At 36.2% G+C, this 21425-nt stretch overlaps 1 protein-coding gene across 3 annotated transcripts in view; it reads left to right on the plus strand.

Moving 5' to 3' along the window:
• CADPS2 (calcium dependent secretion activator 2) overlaps positions 1-21425 on the plus strand; it is a 321925-nt gene that overhangs the window by 263663 nt on the left and 36837 nt on the right. For 2 of the 3 annotated variants that reach the window (XM_062583235.1, XM_062583246.1), the window contains 5 exons: positions 5378-5519; positions 13314-13469; positions 14412-14559; positions 15571-15585; positions 21160-21234. In XM_062583235.1, coding sequence (XP_062439219.1) covers positions 5378-5519; positions 13314-13469; positions 14412-14559; positions 15571-15585; positions 21160-21234 — 536 coding nt within the window. Of the gene's footprint in view, positions 1-5377; positions 5520-5648; positions 5769-13313; positions 13470-14411; positions 14560-15570; positions 15586-21159; positions 21235-21425 lie in introns of all 3 variants that reach the window. The other variant, XM_062583255.1, reaches the window with a different exon arrangement.

The following is a 21425-nucleotide window of genomic DNA, read 5'->3' on the forward strand; positions in this document are numbered from 1 at the left end:
TAATGATCTTCAAAGTTTCTATTGTTTGTGATTATACCCGGCTTTATAAAGCTTTATAGGTTATACAGAGATAACAGTATCCAATTTCTCTATGATAGCAAAATTTTTTTTCCAGGATTGGGTATTTTTAGGGGGAAAAATGACCTAGTTTTCTTGGGAATGTATCTCATTTTTTTATAAAGATAGTGTTACTTTTTGTCCATTGAGCCTCTAAGTTATATTATGAAGGGGGCTGTCAGTGAGGGTAGTTTATTTTCATTGGTCGTTTAACTTTTCAGATTATACAGGTTTTTGTTTAGTGCCTCAAGAAAGCCATTTTGGTTTAAGGTGGAGTCGGAGATATCTTTTAGTAGCACATGCACCTAATTCCATGAGCAGTGTTTATATAGTTATATATTTATATATTTGGCCATTTTACTCTTTTCCTTTCTGAGTTTGCTTTCTGTTCTAGTGTCAAGCGTAATTAAGTTTTCACAGCATCATTTGCTGACTTTGGTTACTGCCCTATTTGCTGCTCAGCATTATTGCATCTGTACTTTGTGACAAGCATTGGCCTGAATTAGTGGAAACTAGGAGTATTGTAAGGTTAACTCATGACCTTCACTTTCCGTCAAGTATCACTCAGTGAAATGTCTGTGTACCTGCTCTAACGTGCCTGTAGTACACCTGTGGGCAGTCTAATGAAGTCGACATAGAAAAAAAAAAACATGTTAAGAGTTAGCCTCTTGAAAGCTATTGCCATTATCATGGCTATTGATTTAAAATAGGAATTCTCAGACACTTTTTTTTTTCCTGGTATGGCTGTTGTTAGTAGCAAAGTGACAAATACCAGAGATAGCATCAGCTTCCTGCTCTGTTACAGCCTGTGTACTAGGATTTGTGTATACCTTCATAGCCCCATCTAAAGCTAGAGCTGAGGTAGAAAACTATTTGGATTTAAAATAAGCAGAGCAAATTCTACACCCAGACCAATACCTCTCATCAGTACCTTACACCTCCCATTAATTTTAGTGGGAAAATTTTGTTAAATGAGGTACTTATAAGTTTTACTCAGTCCTGGTAGGAACTGCCTTGGAATCATAACCTGCCTTCAGTTTGGAGATGAACGTTTTGGTTACTAATACTTAACTCAAACTACATATGAAAATTCTGCAAAAAACTGCTTGTGTCATTCTGTCTTATAAATGTAAAGTTCTTTGCCATTGTCAAAGTGCTGGGAGGGAGCTAAATTTTTATTCCTTTAATACATTTTCAGCTTGCTTCTACATAATCCATCTCTAAAATTCACCTTAAAAAAATCTCTTGTATATAAAAATACAAACTGATACATCTACAATCTCAGACACTTGCCATTTTTGTCAGAAAATTTTACCATAAAAGTATTAGATTAATAAATGCTTAGTGGATGCAGAATATACTCTAAACAAGAAATAAATGAATGGAAATATCAACTTTATTTTTTCAGGTTGTTGGATGATTTTTGACAGCTACAAATAGAGTATGGAAATCCCAAGGAAATTTCCTTCTTGAACCTTACTGTCTTTAATTCTATTTTTTTTTTTAATGTACTATTCTGCTACACTTCACAGTTAAACAGACTTAAAAAAAATATGCCAGGAAATCCAAGTGGGGCCTTTCAGAGAATCCCACAGGGATCGGGACAATTATAGACTGTCTGCCAAAGTGCAAATTTGGGCAGTGGAAGAGAGACTCCTGTTAACCTGTGTCATTTCCTCCTTTCCTTTGATTCCACAGAGGCTCTTGGGGACAGCTTAACACACTGACTCCAGAATAACGCCTAAGCTATGCCAATATATGTAAGAGCAAAACAAGCCCCAGAGCTTCTGATATACATAAGCACAGAAGCTCTTTTTCTTGCCTTTGAAGGAGCTTCATTCCCATGCTGTACTGTTACATTGTACATCTCTGGTCTTTTTGTTGCATGTTTTAATATATTTCCGCAACTTGATATGTATAAGTTGAGTAACTTTCATCTTGAACTTACTGTATATGCATTAATATAGTATACACAGTATTTTTTTTCTTTTTGCTGTATTTTTGCCCTAGCACATGTTTTCATTTTGTTGGGTTTTTTTGTGTGTGAATATGAGATGTCTCATATGAAGAGGATGTGGGATGTCTATATTGACAAGACAATGGAGAATTAAGCTACATAGCTTTAAAGACAAGTGGTAGTTGAAGGATTTGAAGTGTGGCATTTCCTCAAGGATCTCTTGTTTCCCCATCTACTTTGATGCACAGGTGGTACCTTTTGGCAAGATCAATTCTAATCACAGGGTAAAGTGCCATGAGTCTGATGATGGTACTCAGCTATATCACTTACCCCTCAGCCCCTAGTTCTTTTCCAGCCCTGGAGTAATCCTTGAGTAAGATCTCCAGATGGGGATATCAGAGCTGCCGTGTCCTCAGCCCTAGGAAAACAGACTGCTCATTGAGTTGTTGATCAGGGTCATGTGTATGCCCACTTACAGAAGGTATCTATTGGAGGTATGGTCAGATTAAGAGTCCTGGCATCATTTTTGAGAGTTTCATTTCCCTGCAAAGACTGAGTGCCAGGAAAATGATTTAATTTTTTAAGTTGCACAGCTTTTATTGGCTGTGATTTCTTTAAATTTCATCTGTCTTCTGAATAACAAGAACTGCCCTCCTGCCCGTGAGGCTTTATTACTGTAATTCCCTGAGTAGGGCTTGTAGCAGAGCGTTTCTGGAGTGTGCCTCAGAAAATAGTAGACTGCTAGTACATCCCTTCAAGTAACTGTGATTGCTTGAATAATGCTAGTCCTGCACTGATTCCTCATAAAGCAGCAATATTGACTTAATTGATACTGCTGTATTCCTGCTGTTTTTAAGCTTAAAGTTGCCTTGAAAAATCAGTCTAATATGTAGCTTAATGCCAGCCACCTTTTGTTTCTCAGAGGCAATGATTATCAGCTGTTACTATGAAACACACGGCATGTGGGCAAGTTTCCACACCTTTGTGATAATATCAAAATCTTCATTGTTACTGGTCATAGATGCTGTAATTTTAAGCTAGATAAATTAAAAAAAAAATATGCTGTTTTGAATGCCTGGTGTAAAAATATCTGATATACAAATAATTATGCCAGAACGAGCTAATTAGCAAGTAGTTTGGTGAGCAGCCTAAATAATGGAGCATGTTTGTAATGGACTCATTGGTGCTCTCCAGGGTGCTCTTCAGGGTGGATTCTCAAGTGTTTAATAAGAGATGAGCCTATGCTGCTGCCATTTCTCAGTGGAAACCCTAATAATCTCTCTCTGCTACCTAGCTACCTGTTTTCGTGAAACTTCATGTATCTAGCTAGCAGTTTCAAATTTCTTAGTAAGAGAGAGGCAGGTGGGCAAACAGAAAGAGAGATGATCACATCAATCCTGTCTTAGGTAACTAAGTGATTCATACATAATTTCCTAACACTCTACAAGGAGATTGATATTCTGAAGAAAATATTTCTCAGCTCAGATTGTTGTATGCAGAAAACAAAATTAGTGACCAGATGTTCAGCGACAAAGGCATTTCCTGGAACTGCAGGCGGCAGTAGCGAACTGAAATATTTGATGAAACACTTTTTCCCTGGTCTCCATCTCTCCCAGGTTCACTCTGTGGATGGCATCCTTCAGGAATGAAAGACAATGGATTTTCTGGAAGTTACAGAGATTATTTTTGTGTGTTACATTTGTAGTTGTACTAGTGATGGAGCCAGAGGAATATATAACTTTATGAGATAGATTCCAAGGTTTTGAGCCCCATGGTCCAGCCTTTTCTTCTTAAGAGGAGGAAGCGTCCTTAAAATCCTGGAATACCTATCCAGGTCAAACCAGAAGCCTGGATGCAGAAAGGGGAGCAGAAGCAAGGTAGGGAATCTGTACAGGCAAGAATACAGGCCTTTTCCTCAGGGACAGCAACAGCTACCACTGTCTTTCCATCTCAAGTGCTTGAGACAAAAAGGGTGAGTGCAGGCAGGTCTGAAGCACACTGAGTTGTAGGTATAGGAGAAGGAATGCACAAGGAAAATTAAAGTGTCAGAGTAAGGATAGAATGAAAGGAGGACTGCCAAAGGCATGAAAATCTCTCTCTGTGGCTCAGCACTCTAGGCAACTAGTTCTCAGGACTTTCTTTAAATAGCCATAGAGCTACAGAGCTAAAATTCTTCAATTTTCCAGTAAGCATACCAAAGAGAATTAGCAAAATTCATGAAGGGAAGCTGGGAGTTCACAGAACTACAGAATGGTTGAAGGTACCTTTGGAGATCATGTAGCCCAGCCCTCCTGCTCAAACAGGGTCATCTAGAGCAGGTTGCCCAGGGAAAAGTCTGTTTTAAGTTCAAGTTCTTTATAATTTTGCAAGGTAGATGAGAGGGCAGAGAAGAGGCAAGTATGGCTTCTGGAGCTGAGTTTCATATGAATACAGAATGCCTGGGAGGTACTTTTGTCCAAGATGGGAATCTGGATGCAGTTTGTGCATGTGTCCTGGGAAAAGTCAAGATTCTCCTGGTGGGGATCTCTGGCCTTAAGAACTAGGCTTTGATTCTTGAGATCGTTATGCCATATATATATGTATGTACATACATATGTATATGTACATATATACATACATATACATATACATACATATACATATACATACATATACATACATATGTACATACATATATATACATATATATATGTATATACATAGGTATACCAAGACGTGCTTCATATTCAAGGGTAGATTTAATGCACTGTGTAGCTACAGGCAGAGACTCAGAACTTTGCAGGCTTCGAAAGACACATGGCAGTTGGATGAACCTTTATTCCTTCCTCAATCACTCCTATACAACATATTGCTTTTTTACTGTAAACTCTCTGGAGGAAATATATCTCTATATTTTGCACACAACTATAAAGCTGTAAAGCTGAAATGTTCTATTGTACCTTTGTTCTTAACATAAGGAAAATAAGAATAATTGAATGACATTCAAATGATGTTTTTATATGTTTTTTTTTCTTTTGTTTCTGGTTTGATGTCTAAATATTGAAAAAATCTGCTAAGGTTCAGATTCAGCAAAGTACGTTCTTAATTTTAAGAAGACATGTAAAACTGTTCTGATTCTGCAAAACAGTTAAGTATGTGTGTAATTCTTATAGAAGTGACATCAAGCATGTACTGAAGTGCCCTCATGGGGCACTTCATCTGTTGTTTGTGAACTGTATTTCTTACACAGGCTAGATCATACTGTAATGGTTCTTAAAACATTTTTTGTACATTTTAAAAATTTTAAGACATTACTTTTGCCTATAACAAAATAAACTAGGGAAAGCTCTGACATTTTTATTTGTATATGGTTTGTTTTTAAAGTGTTCTTGTGCAATGGGAAGTTTCACAAGCACTTGCAAGAAATTTTTGTTCCTTTGGTCATCCGCTACATCGATCTCATGGAATCATCGATTGCCCAGTCCATTCACAGAGGTCTTGAACAAGAATCATGGCAACCTGTCAAGTAAGTGCTTTCTAAAAGATTTGAACAGAGCATCTGCCTATTACTTTCTTTCTAATCAAGTGTTCTCCCCTGTTGTCCTCTAAATATTCTATTTTTTATTATATTCCTACATTGTCTATTTCTTCACAGGAGCATCACCAACAGTCTTCCTAATGTAGCTCTTCCAAAAGTTCCAAGTTTGCCTCTTAATCTTCCACAAATACCTAGCTTTACTACACCAACCTGGATGACTTCTTTATATGACTCCACGTGTGTATTCTTCAATAACCTTCTGACTGTATGTCAGCTCTGCATGGCCTTGCTAGTGTTCTGTGCAGCTGTATTTGGATTGCATGGTGTTTATGATCTCTTAGTTGGAAATTATTGTTTCTTGGGAGTGAGCCAAGCATGGACTGTTAGTGAGTTGCGCTTTTTAGTGCATTAAAGTGTAGCAGTCTTAAATCTCAGAGCTTACAAAATCAACTTGGCAAAGGTCTTTTATAGTATGAATGGTGTTTAATACCCTAAACAACTTAATTGCCCTTCTGAATTAATAAGCAGTGGGGAACCTCCAGAATAATTGATTTTAAACTACAGTTTTGTAAAGCAAGGCAGCCTGTCACATTTTTTGCATGGGTATGGTTAACTCGTATATACAAATTGGTTCTGAAAATCATTTCAGCAATTGATTACAAATATCGCCATTAGATTAAATCCCCATGTTACAGGAAAATAGTAAAAGTTAAAGAGAACCCAGAATAGAGGTACATCCATTTCTTTGTTTGTTTGAAACAATATATCTATATTTTTATTTTATCCCTAACATTTCAGTGTCCTTTTCTAAAAGAAAGTGGAGCAGACATGGCATGCTCTGTATGCATAATCCCAGAGCTATATGGCAGGTTATAGGAAGACTCAGTAAGAACCATGTTTTAGCTAAAATTGTATTAGAGGAAGATGAATGGCAATTACTTCAGAAAACATTCATACATTCAAGATAGAAATCTTGAAAATATGATTTTAAGCAAAAAAATATCTTTTCTAGTTTTATGATGGATTTAACTATTCCTAACAAGTGAATCTTGATCCACTACTGTGAGAGTTGATAGTTTGTGTGCAGCTAGACTTCTGGCACTTGACCATTGAGTACTTTGGCAGTTTTTTCTTCTAATTCCCCTAAGAAGTTGTCAAAATTCCTCCTAAACCTTGACTTTGTATCTTTTTGCTTTTATTATAATAATGCTATGTTTCTCCTGATGTGCATATGCAAGTCATTTCAGCTTTAAATACAAACTAATTGGTCTTTTGCTATTCAAATTCCTTTCTCTTTAGTTGCATTTGTCTCTATTTGCATACTTTCTATAGTCACTCTTTTTTTATAAGGTTAGGTTTCAGAGTTAAGAGTTGTTATAATCTTAAATGTAGTCTTCTAAAAATCTGAATTCTAGGAGTCCTATACAGTAAAAATACCTTGCCGATATTAGAAGTAGATATATGTTTAATAATATTGAATTTATAATTGATATATACTAAATATGGATTCTGAATAGAGGATTTTAGTCATAGTTGAAGCATTGGTGTTGCAAATGGTGTTCCTAGATTGCATTGTCAAAAATATATGAATATAGTGAAATTCAGTCATCAGCTTGTCCCCTTTGCACATCTTGCACATCAAGCGGTGTTAATGGCAAAATATGAATTGCTTCCTAAAACTAATCAGATTTTCAAAGCATTCAGTAAATACTGAGGTTCATGTGAACTGTCCTCAGTAAATGCATGCCAGCAGTAGCAATCATTCTGCTGCTGCTCAAAGAAGTGGGGATGAGCACTTTGCATGGTGTCTTCAGTGTGGCCTCTGTAAAACCATTCCCTTTAGGAGGCATCAGCCCCCAGCCATGCCACACAGCATACTAGAAAAAGAGGTCTGCCAGGGTACTGGCTGCATTGTAGGCTCCTGTTCACATTCCCCCCTTCCTTAAAATGTAGAGCTTTGAAGTTGTTTTTTATGAAATGTCTATAAATTTACTATCAAGGTTATATGTAGTATTATCTGTCAAATATTGCGGAATTCAGGTGGTATTTTAAGAATTAGTTGACCTAAATTCTAAATCATTTGAATCAAAAAAATAAGACTAGTTGAAATCAAGATGCTAGAAGACAAATATTCTTCCTCCCAAGTTAATGATTTTCCTCTTTGCTGTTACAGAAGTGTTAGGAGAGGAAGTAATTTGCCCTCCCTCCTTATACTATGTGAGAGGAGTAGCAGCATATTTCCCCTTGGCCCTATGTCATCCTTTTCAGCAAAAGCAAAGCTTCCTCTTTTCAGTTAAATATTCCAATGAAGAGCAACCAAAACCCTGATCTCCAGTGCCTGTTCAGCACTTTCCTGTTGGATTTTCCCTGTCAGTGTGATGAATTTTAAATGGACTGATAGACTGTGCATTGAGTCAGCAGAGGGAGATAGTAAGAACCTAAATCTTGGAACCCAGGCTCTCCTTTGTCAGTTGTTGCAGGTGCTTCCTGCTCTCCACTGACTCCATCAAGTCTTTCTCTCCCGGTTCATGGTGCTCCATCCTCTGGGCCACATGGCTGAAGCTTTGACTAGAAGATGACTAAGTACATCACTGAGTTGTGTTGGATTTCTCTCTTCCTCTTTAAAAGTGATTTTGGCCAGTTGATCATTTTCAATTTGAATTACACAAAGAAAAGTTTACAGGCAAAAAGAATGAGGAAAAACAGTCTATGAGACAATTGAGTTACATTCAAGTTTACTAAAAATGCCAAGTCCTACCTATGTCTATTTTCAATGTAACAGAAACACTTTACATATTCTCTAAACTTCACTAACATATAACCTTCAGAATGGACTTTCTTTGTGAGTCACTGCTCAAAGAAACTCTGAAGTTCATGTTTAAGCCCATTCCTGTTCAGCAAAGGCATTAAGTGCCTACCTGGTAGCTTTTACTGAAAGAGCTGAAAACAGTTAAGCACAGTTAAGCTTGTCTTTGTGTGCTTTATTGGTAAATTTTAAAATAGATTTTTTCTTTATCACTTAAAAGTCACTCCAGTTCTTTTGAGAATGTTGTGTATACTTTTTAATTAACTGTTGCTATTTATTATTTTTCCTTGATCACATGTTTTGGATCAGTAAACATATACTCTTTGTAACAGCACTTAGGAAGATCATTATTTCATTTTTTTGCTTAACCTTTCATTATTGGGCATTGGAAAGGGAGATATTAGAAGAGGAAAATGCTATGTGTAGTAGTCTGTTTTTCTTGATTGGTCTCAGGAGAGGACAACTCAGAGGACACCTTGGCTAGACATGCAGAGCACTGTAAATTGTAGCTACCTTTGGCTAAATGCAACACAGTGGCAGGATAAAAATGTTTGGATATTGTGTAAAAGCTCTTAAACAGCCAGAAAGAGTTTTTTCTTAATTATTCATTACTTCAAATGTATTACCTTAAACTCCACTTATGTTCCATTTCATATTTTAAATTTCATTTCTCTGCCTCTTTTGGACCTGGATTAAATTGGTTTTGTGAGTGATTGTAATTATTTATGGTTTCATTTACGTATTACTATTTTCAATGCAAACAGGAGATAAATTCACTAAAAATATTGCAAATGCAGACCAGAGGTTGTCTGCCGTTCTAGTACTTTAAGTTCAGCCAAACTCAAGGCTAGGAAAACGCATGAGAAGATACATACTCCCACGCGCACAGTTTGGTCTTTCTTCAACCCAGAAATGGCAGCAACCAAAGAAAATGGGTCAGCTGTATTTTTTCAGCTGTACTGAATTACAGAGGGATGGGTTGGAGCAGTCACTGTGTTTTGTTCGTGGTATAAAGGGATCTGGTCTGAATATGTCTGAGCTCTCTTGCTGGGCCTCTCTGTGTGCTGGTGTGTTCAGAGGTTGCATCTGTAGTGCTACATATGTTCTTGCCAAGGTACTTGCTGGCAATAAAATGGAAGGTTTGTGTTAAAGATGGGTAGCTAAAGGTATAGCCTTAGGACTGATAGAGTTATGAAAATGCTGAAGTTGTTAGTTTTCTGTGGGAAAAGGTGTTTTGACTTCAAGGCAGGTATAGCTAGTTCCTGTTTAGCTTTCTGGAGGATAAACTATTATTATGGGCCAAATTTCTTTCTTCCAAAAATACTTTCATGAAGAAAGAAAAAAGAATCAAGGAACATGTTTTGGTTACTTGAGCCTCAAGTTGCCTAGTCTTGAACTAAACAGGAGGAAGTGTGAGATAGTACTGTTCTTGCCACAGTTCTGTTCCATCATTTTCCCCATTTGCTCAAGGAGAATTAAGAGTTTTGACAAGAACTGTTAATCATAATAATCAAGAATCCTTTTCTGTTGAAAAAATTGTCAGTTGTCCTTCTGAGCCAAGAATATACATATGCATAAAGGAGATAAAGCTCAAGCTCACAAGCTGAGGGCTGTCAAAGGAAATAGAGCTGATGACCTATGTTTTGTAAACACTCCTCACAAAACACTAATGGATAATGATTCAGTGCTAATCTTAAAAAACACACCTTCAGTAATTTATAAAATCACCATCATTGCTCTTGGCAAATTTTGCAGGAATGGGAAGACTGATGATTTTGGATCTTGTGACTGATTCAGAATATCCTTAGATATTTAATATTTCTCCTATATTTTCATATGCCAAGTTTCTCTGTGGAGTGTGGCAACAAGGAAAGAAATGACATACTCTACTCCTACTTTGGAGTCAAGTGTGTGCTGACCTCACGGCCAGCGTGCCTTATTAGTTGACTGCTTGACCAATTGCTGCCACTTAGGCAGCTGGCAAAACCTAGTAGAAAGCTGTGTCTCTCAATTGTCAGTAGGTGCTTAAGAGACTGCATGCAACTCCTAGGGTTTTTTTTTTTACTCTTCAGGGTCTTGGAGAAACATAATGTCTTGGAGACCTTTTCTACTGTGTTTGATGTATCAAAGGGAAAAAGTCATAGAATAATTTAAGCTGAAATGGACCTCTGGAGATCATCTGTTCCAATGTCTCAGGCAAAGCATGAGCAACTGCGTTGTTAAATTGCAGTAAAAAAAAATGAAGATGAGAATAATATTTGCCTTCTTTAGTCATTGGTGATGATCTCCTACTGCCATGATCTGATAAAAAAAAAAAAAAAAAAAAAAAAAAGAGTAGACAACTAGACAATAGCTTTTTCACAAAAAAATGAAAGTTTAAGTAGTGAACAACAAAACACTTGAGTTCATGCTTAATTTTAAATATATAAACAATTATATTGACTGTAACAATGACATAAATTAGCAAATTGATTTCCTGGTAGCATGGTATTATTCCATTCATTAGACTGAATAGCTCTACCGTAATTTGTTCAAATAAAAACTTTTCACCAGCAAGAAATTTGTCCTATCAACAAAAAATGGTTCTGCAATAATACACATAGATTTGGATGCTTTGGTGGTGTGCTCCTTCTGCCAGAGAGGCTGTATTTCCATGCGGTGGGAACAGTCTTTCATCACAAGTGTCCTGAGAGTAAGATCAGGAAAGTGAAAAATCTGAATTTGGCTCTTCTTCGTGCCAAATTTTGTACAGTGTTAAACACTGAAGTGACATAACCAAGTCTTCATAGGGAAAGTAAACCTACTGATGGGAGAACTGCTGCAGGGTATTGATGTATGTGCTGAAAAATAGTATTATTTCTAATGTGCTTGCTGGATAAGGGCCAGAAAAATCCGAAAGTTCAAAATAAAACAAGTATCTGGTACAAATAACAGTAGCAGGCTGATTGAAATCTCAATTCTCTGCAGCAGTTAACAAACAATTAGACATTTTCACCTAGATGTGTGATCTAGGAGCAATTTCTTTCTGTTATAGCAGGTTATTTTCCTTCCTCAGCTTACTAGTATAATACATTAGTCAAATTCAAATGTCATTGGATAATGCTGAATAAAAACATGAAGAAAGAGACCTCAAAATCATACGAAAAGAGAATGAATGAATTAGTGTTTCTCAGAGAATGAATAGTGTTTTATGAACCTGTGTCTATTATTACATTTATTATAACTGTGAACCATTATTTGGTAGTATAATGAAACCAAATTAAGTGGCTACCAGGGAGTGAACGTGCATAAGAATACATTGATGTTATTGAGAGCACATGAGTCCTCCTGAGTCTTAAAGAATTTTATTTGAAATTCCATTAGGCTAAAAGAAAAAGTATTAAAGAAGAAAAAATGGTTAAATCGTACAATCTGATAAAGAAAAATGGTAGTTCTGTTTCTTAAGAAAGCATGTTTTGTTTTCTAGAAAATATGTGTTCTTATCAACTGTATATTATCCCCATCGCTGTCACTATATATTTTGTCTTCATCTTTTACCCTATCCCTCACATAAATTGTCTTTTTATTGTCATTTTAGAATCAAATATTATGTGTAATGTAGGATCTGCAACTTCACTCACTGCCAGCGTACATAGCAGATGTAAAGAAATCTTCATTATCTGGTTATCATATAGCTTAAGAAACAATCTAATAGAACTATAAACTTGTTGGGGAGTTTTAGTGTTTCATTATTCATATTTTTAATTAAACTTAGCAGCATATAGAAGTGTTCTCTGTTCAACTGCAACCTTAACAGGTAATGTGCCTATGCAAGTTGTGATCCTAGGAGTTTCATAGGCCTTTTTTTGGTTTCTGCTGTTTTATTTCAGGGGTACCATACTGTGAAAAGTTAAGAGTTATGGTTTAAAATAAGTGGGGAAACTGTGCGTGACATGAAAAAGGTCTCTGTTAAACTGCGGAATATCCTCCTGTGTGTAGTGAAGACAAGCACCGTTTACAATCAAAGTAGAAATCACTGTTGGGCAGAGGGAACTCAATGTTTCTCTCAGGTGGAGAAACTTACTGCTCTCAGCTTCTCACCCATTACCCAGCCCTTGCTGGCTCACCTGCGCCCGGCGTTGTGGCCTTGGTGGCACCGAGACAACGTTGCAGTGATGGCTCAGAGGTAGCAGCAGCACTAATGCAGCAGGGAAAGGAGGCGGCTGTGAGACCAGCGCTCCTGCTATGTCCGTGTGGCCTCTGTAGTTATTGCTAAGATTACCCTCAAGTTGTTGTGCCTTATCACAAACAAGCTTCTTAAAATTTATCACTTGATTCAGGGTGGAAGAACTTTAAAATTATATGGATAACTTGAGATGATATAGAGCCATATGAATCGCCCATTTTGCTTGTGTACAAATTTCTTTGAAATAATGTCTGTTCTTGTTTTTTACTAGGATATGATGTTATTCCCTCAGTTAGAATTAATGAACATTATTTGTCAAGAGGGTATTTGTCTGGGTATCTCTTTCACAATATTACTACTAGCATCCTCATTTCTTTGGTAGGTTTATCTACCTGAGTTATAATGGCAAGCCAATATATATGCAGAATGTTCACTGTTTTGGAAAAGGTCCTTACTAATTAATATTCCTTCAGCCATTATTTTTCTGTCTGAATTTGAAATTTGAACTACTTCATTTTTCCATGCTCCTTGTTATCCCACCTACCCACCCCCCAACCTGTCATACAGCTAACAGGTGGGAAGACTTTGCTTTCTTTCCTTATACTTCTTTCACCCCAATGTAAATCTTTCATGACCATTTTCACATTCTTGAAATAAGAGCAACTGTGCTATGAGATACAGTGAAGTGAAGGAGGAAGATGAGATGATAAGGAAATCTTGTTCCCTTGATTAATTCTGTGAGGGCTGGGATAGACATCCATACATTTATCTTCTGTTTCTTGGGGATTTTGTTTTGTTTTGTTTCTTACAGCAATGGCTCAGCTACATCAGAAGATCTTTTTTGGAAACTGGATGCTCTGCAGATGTTTGTTTTTGATCTTCACTGGCCAGAACCAGAATTTGCCCACCATTTAGAACAAAGACTTAAACTCATGGCGACTGACATGATAGAAGCCTGCGTCAAAAGGTATAATTGAAATGATCAATTGAAAGTGGGAGAGATTAACATGGACATTGGACACCTATACCAGAATCCTGATTTCTTCAATGATTAGTAGTAAATGCATAAGGAAAGACCATAAGAATCAGGACAAATATAAAGAAATCATGATGCGTGAGTTTCCAAGCACAATCAACAATTTAGCAACACCCAGGAAATACTGTGGAGAATTTCCACATTTCCTGAGCAGTCCTTTGGAATGTTCCATATTTGTAGAAAATATTAACTAATCTCAGAATTCTACTAAAATTCTAGTGCCCACATTTTAAAATAAGGATGGAAATAAAACATTTTTCTATTTATGTTTTCTGAACTATTACCAAATTTAGTCTCCATTTATTTCAGTAGCATTACTCCTTATTTATACTGGTGTGAGAAGAAAATAGGTTTTGTGTATTATGTATCTCAATATACATCTTACGTTTCAATATAAATAGTAAGCATTGTTTAATGATATTTAACTCAATTTTTATTCTATAAAATTGCCTTTTCTGTTAAAAACATAAGAATTTTCTGAGTTATTTTTCTCACAAGCAAGTATTTGTTATGATAAGTGAGATACTGCATTTTAACATAAAAGAGTCAAACAATGCAGGGCATCTTCATTGTTTAAAATTACTCATAGCTGTCATACAAGGAAGTATATTGTTATCTAGTAAGCAAAAAGATAAAGCCTTTATTATTCAATTGAATTAGCTAAAGCAATGTGGAACCTTGAGATTACCATCAATACAATTGTCTGTTGAATGGGAGAATATTCTGCACTTACAGAACTGTATTTCTAAAATCTTCTCATGTCCATGTATATTGTTAAGTCAACGTGTTTAGTAAAGGTTTTGAATTTGTGCACCCATTCTTCAAAATTATCAGAGAATTTTTCAAGTCATGAATTTTTGTTTTAATAAACAGAACAAGAATTGCGTTTGAACTGAAGCTGCAAAAGACAAACAAATCAACAGACCTGCGTATTCCTTCTTCTCTGTGTACAATGTTTAATGTCTTAGTTGATGCCAAAAAGCAGACAGCTAAACTCTGTATTCTGGATGGCGGGCAGGAGGTAAGTGGAATTTTGTATGTTTAATTTATATGTTCAATTAATCTGAAATATCGTATACTGCAGGCAATCCTTAGTAGAATAAGTTCAAACTTGCTGAAATATGTCATGTAGCTCTATGCAGGGAGCATGCATAGACTGCTCACTAGAAGCATCACCCAAAACACAACCCTTCATCTTCCATCAGAAAAGACACAGAGGCCTTCTGTGATTTAGCTAATTTTATTTGTATATCTGTAGAACATGCACAGGGTTTCTTGGCTCACAGTCTCTCCAGGAATTTCTCTTGGTTTACAGCAGAGAAACAGCCCACTTCAAGACTGTTCATAACAGTAAAATAAAGCCAAAAGATTGTCTTTTGGAGCTAGATTTTATCTGGGTAAGATTTGTTTTTAATTTGCGCATATGCCTAGCATTTGTGCATATTTACATGCTGAAAATATTGTAAATTGAGAAAAAAAATAATCAGGTAATTTAATGAGAATTTTTATTTGGTCTCCCAGGACAGAGACTATTTTGGACCTGGGAGTCCTTTAACAGGACTGTGGATACTCCACAGTGGAGCACCGATGTGTTTTTTGAAGGATATAAAGATTTCACTGACTAGTCCCCTTTGCATGTTGTTCCTTGGCAGAAATAATCTGTGAAGTGAAAAAGGATTAACTATGTGGACTGGTGAGATTATCAGCATAAAACTAAACTGCTCTTGCAGTGATAATATATTAGCAGTGCAGTTTTTTCAATTTGGATTTGGAGAAAAGGTAAAGAATTAGCAAATTTTGTCAAAAAAATGTGTCTACTTTGGACAATTTCACTTTTACATTTTTTGGTCATATTATTTCTATTGATTTTCCACTTCTGTACTGTACTCTTCATTTTATTGGCTCATCTTTTTAATTAGTGTATTCAATGTAATTGTTTTCTTTTTTTTTCAATTTAATGAGATATTCATCATTTTCCTGTTCTGCCCTGTCATCTCTGTTTTTCCTTTTGGTTTTCCGTGACATGAACCAGTTTGCTAGTCAGTGGGTAAGTGTCCTTTCATTATTTTTTTTTACCTACTTTTTTTTTTCCTCTGGTTATTAACTGCCATTGTTTATTTTAGAGTGGTGTTTTGCTTTTCTTGCTAATCTGATAACCTAGCTCTAGGAATTCCTTTACAGGCTGCCCTTGCTGGACACTGGTCATCAGCTTCTAAATTCTTCTTCCCTCATTCATCCTCTTACTGTGGATCCAGAAGAATTCTTCACTCTTCTGCTCTTCAGATACAGTGTCTTATCTTACTTCAGGACTTTTTCGCCTCAGTGAAGCACAATAACAATAAACTTGCTTCAGGTTCATCAGAAGTAAGCCACAGTGAGCAACTCTTCACCTTAGGCTGATGCTGCATGTTCATCTTTTACTTAGTGCCTGAGCAATAACCTGCAAATATACGCATGTACACCCTTCTTAAGGGAAAAGCAATACCAGTACCTTCTAGAGACCTGCAGACAGTTGGTACTCTCCAGTTCTCCACAGACGTGCCATTTCTCTCTCCTGCTCTGGAGGATGCCTTCTGCATTGTTAGCCTGTCCTCCTCAGAGCTAAAGTCTGGCATTCTCATTACCTTTTGGACTGCAGACTGTCACCAGATCCTCTTCAGAAATCTGCTCATTCTCTAGATTTTCAAGCCCCTTCATTCACTCGTCACGTTACTAAAACAGAAGTAGAGCCCTAATTCCCTACTAGGACTGACCCTGACACCCAATGCTTCCTGTGTTTCTTTTCAGTGCAAGAGCTGCAAAATTTAACATATCTGTGATGAAATATATATTTCTTTCAAAATCCTCAAATTAAACTTCATCCCAATCTATCTGATAAGCTAAAGGGTTCTCAAATTTTTCATGTATCAGAAATGTTCTGATAAAGTGGAAACTTACTTTTTTCTCTTAAACTTTGAATTCTTGTCTTCTGATATGGCTTCTGAAGCCATTCTCCAGGCTTTTTTGGAAGAGTAAGAAACAATGGGTTCTTCAGTTACTTATGCTTAGTATCGCAACTGTTTGAAACTCTTGATGATGACTTTTAGTTCTAGAATCACCCTCCTCTGTCAAAGAAAGTGGAAGAACATTTTGTAACATCATCAGTTGCATTTCTAGCCCCTTTATAGGGGTTCTGGCATTTCCAGGGAATCCTACCTGGCCAGTTGGTCTCAATACCTTTCCTATATACCTTTCTTTCCCTTTTCCTTCTTTGTCTTCCTTTCAGTTTCCAGCATGATCTTTTATGCCAATCAAGAAAAGCATTCCTTAAGGCCTGAGTAAAAAAAATGTAAAAGAGCTGTTCATTCACCCAAAACTCAGCACTTAAGGTACATCTGACAATTTGTAGAGCTTATTCTGTCAGTTACCAAAAATATTATTTAATTAGATGATTAGATGCAAACATCTCCTTGAAGACATCATGATCTTTTCTTGCCCTCTGCAGAGCTTTAAGGAGTCATATGATTTCTTCAAGTAGAGTCAGATGTGAAATTTTTCATTCTGTGTTGTCAGACAGGAGGGAATTCTTACTTAATATGTAATTAGGATATTGTGCTCATAGTGAGTAATGATACCACCTTGAGTTCAGAGATTAAATTCGATCCAGAATCCTGTATTTTTCTTGTGTTGCTTCATACAGTGGTCACCATTCTTCCAGATGTTTTCCAGTTGAGTCTACTCTCATTAAGATTCATGAAGTCTGTCACTGAGAAAGGCTTTGCAGCCTACCTTTTCTGTATATCCTCTTAGAACTTGAGGGGATTGACCCAACTGTGATATGAGCTCCATCATTATATTGTGTTTAACGCATAACTCAGCTGGCTGGATGCCATCTACATTGGTTGGCAGTTGCTATAGGAGGGTTTTAGAAGAATATCTAGATGAGAATAGCCTTTACTATTCTCCAGATTTCAGGCTGACTGTAGGTGCCAGCTGCTTGCTTCATGTACCGCTAGAATGGCAATTCATGGAGAATAGAGGAAGGAGTACAAGACAACTGAGTGACCTACAATTTGCTGCTACTTTTCAAACAGTTGTCTGTCCGACTTCTTAGATTCAGTGTATGTCATCTTTTGTTGTTATAGGCTGAGCAGCATCCCTTCCCTTCCTTTCTTTCCTTCCTGAACCAGAACCCAGGAAGCACTGTTCCTCTGCAGTCCATGTGTTCTGAGTCAAATGAGTCACAGCAGTAAGGGAAACCTTTTCTGTCATGCAACATTCAGTCATTCAAAGATCTGGGGAGCTTTTATAGGTTTTGTTACTTGAGATAAACAGTTTAAAACCTATTAACTTAAAACTTTATAATCTAGATGCTGCAACAGTCTAGCAACATTGATCCTCTTGAGAATATTAGGGAAGAATCAAATAGAAAACATTACTGGAGCCACTTAGATTGAAAAGTAGTTGATCTGAGCAAAAGAGAAGAGCTTATTTATTTTTCTGTGTAACCAGAATAGTATGAACAGAATAGATGCCATTTATCTATACTGTTAAATGTTTCATAGCAGAATGTATATAATGTATATATATTCTTCAGAATTACAGCTTCTGATGACTGATGTGCTATTTCAGTGGAATATATACATTTATGAAGTGTATTTATTCTGTGTATATTTATAGAAGCATTTAGGGAAAAGTGGGGTTTAATCTGATGAACTTCGGTTCATAAAATTTGAAGAAGAGTTTCATTTAACTGCATAAGCAGGTGAGGATTATAGGTGATTTGATAGCAAAATAGCAGAGATGATATGGGCAAAGACCCAATATTATGGGTCTCTGCCCATAATATTGTTATATGTTGACAATAGCAGTTTCAATTCAAATGGTTGTGTGCTGTTTATATTCACAGCCATCAAACCTTAAAACAAACAAAAGCAGGTAGTTTTAAAAGTTTTCTTTTAATCATTAGGAAAAAACAAATCAAGAATTAGGACACAGTGAGATAGAATAGAAAAGAAAATGGAACATATTTTAGAATCAAACAAGTTACAGGATTTAACGGATCACCACAGGATTTAGGAACAAAATCCCACTGTTACCGAAAAACACAAGTGTCTGCATGCATTTAAATTTTTTTCCTCCTTTCAAATAGTGATATTGGGGCAATTTCTAGGAGCAGGGAGCCATGTTTGGAAGACCCACTAGATGATCCTCAAAAGAAAGTCCTCTTTGTTTACATCCCATAACACACTTTGCCACTAGGCACAGTTTTCTCCTATGTAACTCCTATACCTGCAGTTGTTATTTTATTGAGAGGTACTCACGAGCAATTGGAGAGGCAAAGCACATTCTGGATTATTTTCTTCAGGGGGCTTTGGGATTATACTGAAAGACTCTGCAAGGTGCATTCAAGTCATTTAGGTATGGGAGCCGAAATGTCTAGATTCAGGCCCCAGGTAGACTGTGACCACATCAGCCAGCAGAGGAGTGTAAAGGCACAACTCTGTTCCATAGATGTGTGTGGACTTACTTGCCCTTCAGAGAACAAGGTTAACAGAAGCAGAAAAGGTGGCCTCCTACAGATGCTGATTTTGGGATTATGCATGCAACCTTGCCAGTTCATACAGTTTTATGAATTCTACAGAATTCAGCTAAAGGCCCATCTCCTGGAGTCAAATAATCTTCCATGAGGATCTGAAGTTTTGTTTTGTGGTGGGATTGTCATCTTGTTGGATGTTGGGAAGGGGAACTTAAAGAAATTTCTGGTCTCACAGTTTGCAAAATAAATCTTGAAAAAATGTAATTCAGATTAAAAAAAAAATATTATTTCTGAAGCAATGTCATGATTTTGGAAGCTTTTTTTGTGATTTTTGTTTCGAGTAGATTTGATTCATCCTCCTTTTCCTTAGGCACAAGTACAGTTACTTAATGATTATATTCCATTCCTAGTAAGTTATACTTACCTTGTGGTGATAGTAAAAAGAAAGAAAGAAGAAAGCAAATATATAGGCATTGGTCCTAGAATATTCATTACTTTAGTGTGCAGTGGAGTTAAAGTTATGTTAGATGCTTTATGGAAGAGACAACAGTGTTTTTTCCACAAGTCATGGGAATGCGTGTGGTTTTCACATGCATCTGTACAAATGCAAAAAATTGTTATTTTCAGACAGTAAGGAACCATTGCCTTCTGAAGACTGTAAGTGTCACAGGTGGTTGTGGGTGATTTAACTGCTTAGCAGATCAGGAGAATGTTGTAGGGGTCAAGAAATGAATACAGTTAGAAACAAATATATCTGGAACTACTGAAAGTTCTTTGATGTATTTCTAATATACTCCTTCACTCTTCAGAGCTGTGTGCTGATATTTGTGTGAGATGTATATTCATATTTCTCAAATACTTTTAATCACTGAAAGAAAAAATTAAGAACAAAAATTAACATGCATTGAAAACAGTAAATAGTAACTGAAATAATAGATACATATGCGTGAGTGAATCTCATGGTTTTATTTTCTCATAATTTAAATGCAAATTTAGTAGGTATACTGCTTAGAAAATCATTCCTAAATATATTAAGTAGATCGGGTTTAATGTTTTGGTCTGTATGGCAACTTTGAGACAGAAGAAAAATAGCCTTCAAAAACTTACAATTCTGAAAACTATTCAGCTGGCAGCTGCTAAGTTGGGCCAATGTTTATACTGACCCCAGTACTTTTACTCCGAGCATTATGTTGTTAGCTGTTCCAAGTAGCCTTGAACTATGAAGATAGGGTTAGTCTTTACAAGTCACATTTTCTGTGAAGTGGCTATTGGGGACAATCTTTGCTGTCAGATAAATGTTTCTAAAGGAAGAATTAGTGTTTAAATTGATGTGCCTCCTTGACAGAAAGGGATCCTAGTTCCTGTTAATTTCAGCAGAGAACTCTGTAGTACTATCTAAAAAGTCTTTCAGACTTATTTTAAATAGCATTTACTTAAAGGCACTTTCTTCATTAAAAAGTGAAAGAAAAAGGCTCTGGAGAATGGAGTCTGTTTTATTATGCCTTTTATGGCCTATTAATTTGTTACCATCTCTTCTGCTTTGTTGATGAAATTTTAATTTTGCCCTTGCTTGAGCATATTGTAAGATTTGTATAAACGGCAGCTCACTGTGCTAACAAAAAGGCTCTTTTAGGATGAACAATTGGAGCTCATTTTATTTCTAGAGGATATTTAAAATAACTTACGAATGAGAGTTGTCAGACATGAAATGCCGTATTAATTAAATCTTATTCTAATCTTTTGCTTCTCCTGCTAAACTAGCCCTTTAGAGAAAAAATACATGGCCGCCTTAATTATATAGGAGAAGACAAAAAGTATCCTTCACATTCCTTCGCCTGAATAAGAATAGGAACTCAATTCATCTAAATAATAACCCCATTAGCTGCTTAACTCAGCAATGTACATGGGAAAATTTTCAACACAGAATGTAAGAAAGTGTTGATTGGGTGGATCATTTTCAAGAGTTTGTTCTTCTGATGTTCAAAATGATAATTTTAAGTAAATCTGATCTGGCAGGGTTATCAGCTTTGTACCGCTTATGACTTATGACAAAAGTGTGTCTTAATATACATGCTAATGCTTTCTTTATCTTTTGAAATACAGCAACAATACCATTCAAAAATAGATGACTTGATTGAAGAAACTGTTAAAGAAATTATTTCACTTCTTGTTTCAAAGGTAAAACAATTTAGATTCTGATTTATAATAAACAGAAAATATTTCTCAGTTGAATTTCTGTAATGTCTTTGAATATCACACAGTTTTTTTATACTTTTCGCAGTGAGATTAGGGGAGGTAAGCATGATTTGTACATAATGCTCATCCAAATAACACTGAATTTATAAATTAAATTTTACAAAGTGAGAGAA

Source organism: Rhea pennata, chromosome 1, assembly GCF_028389875.1.
Source record: "Rhea pennata isolate bPtePen1 chromosome 1, bPtePen1.pri, whole genome shotgun sequence".
Lineage (NCBI taxonomy): Eukaryota > Metazoa > Chordata > Aves > Rheiformes > Rheidae > Rhea > Rhea pennata.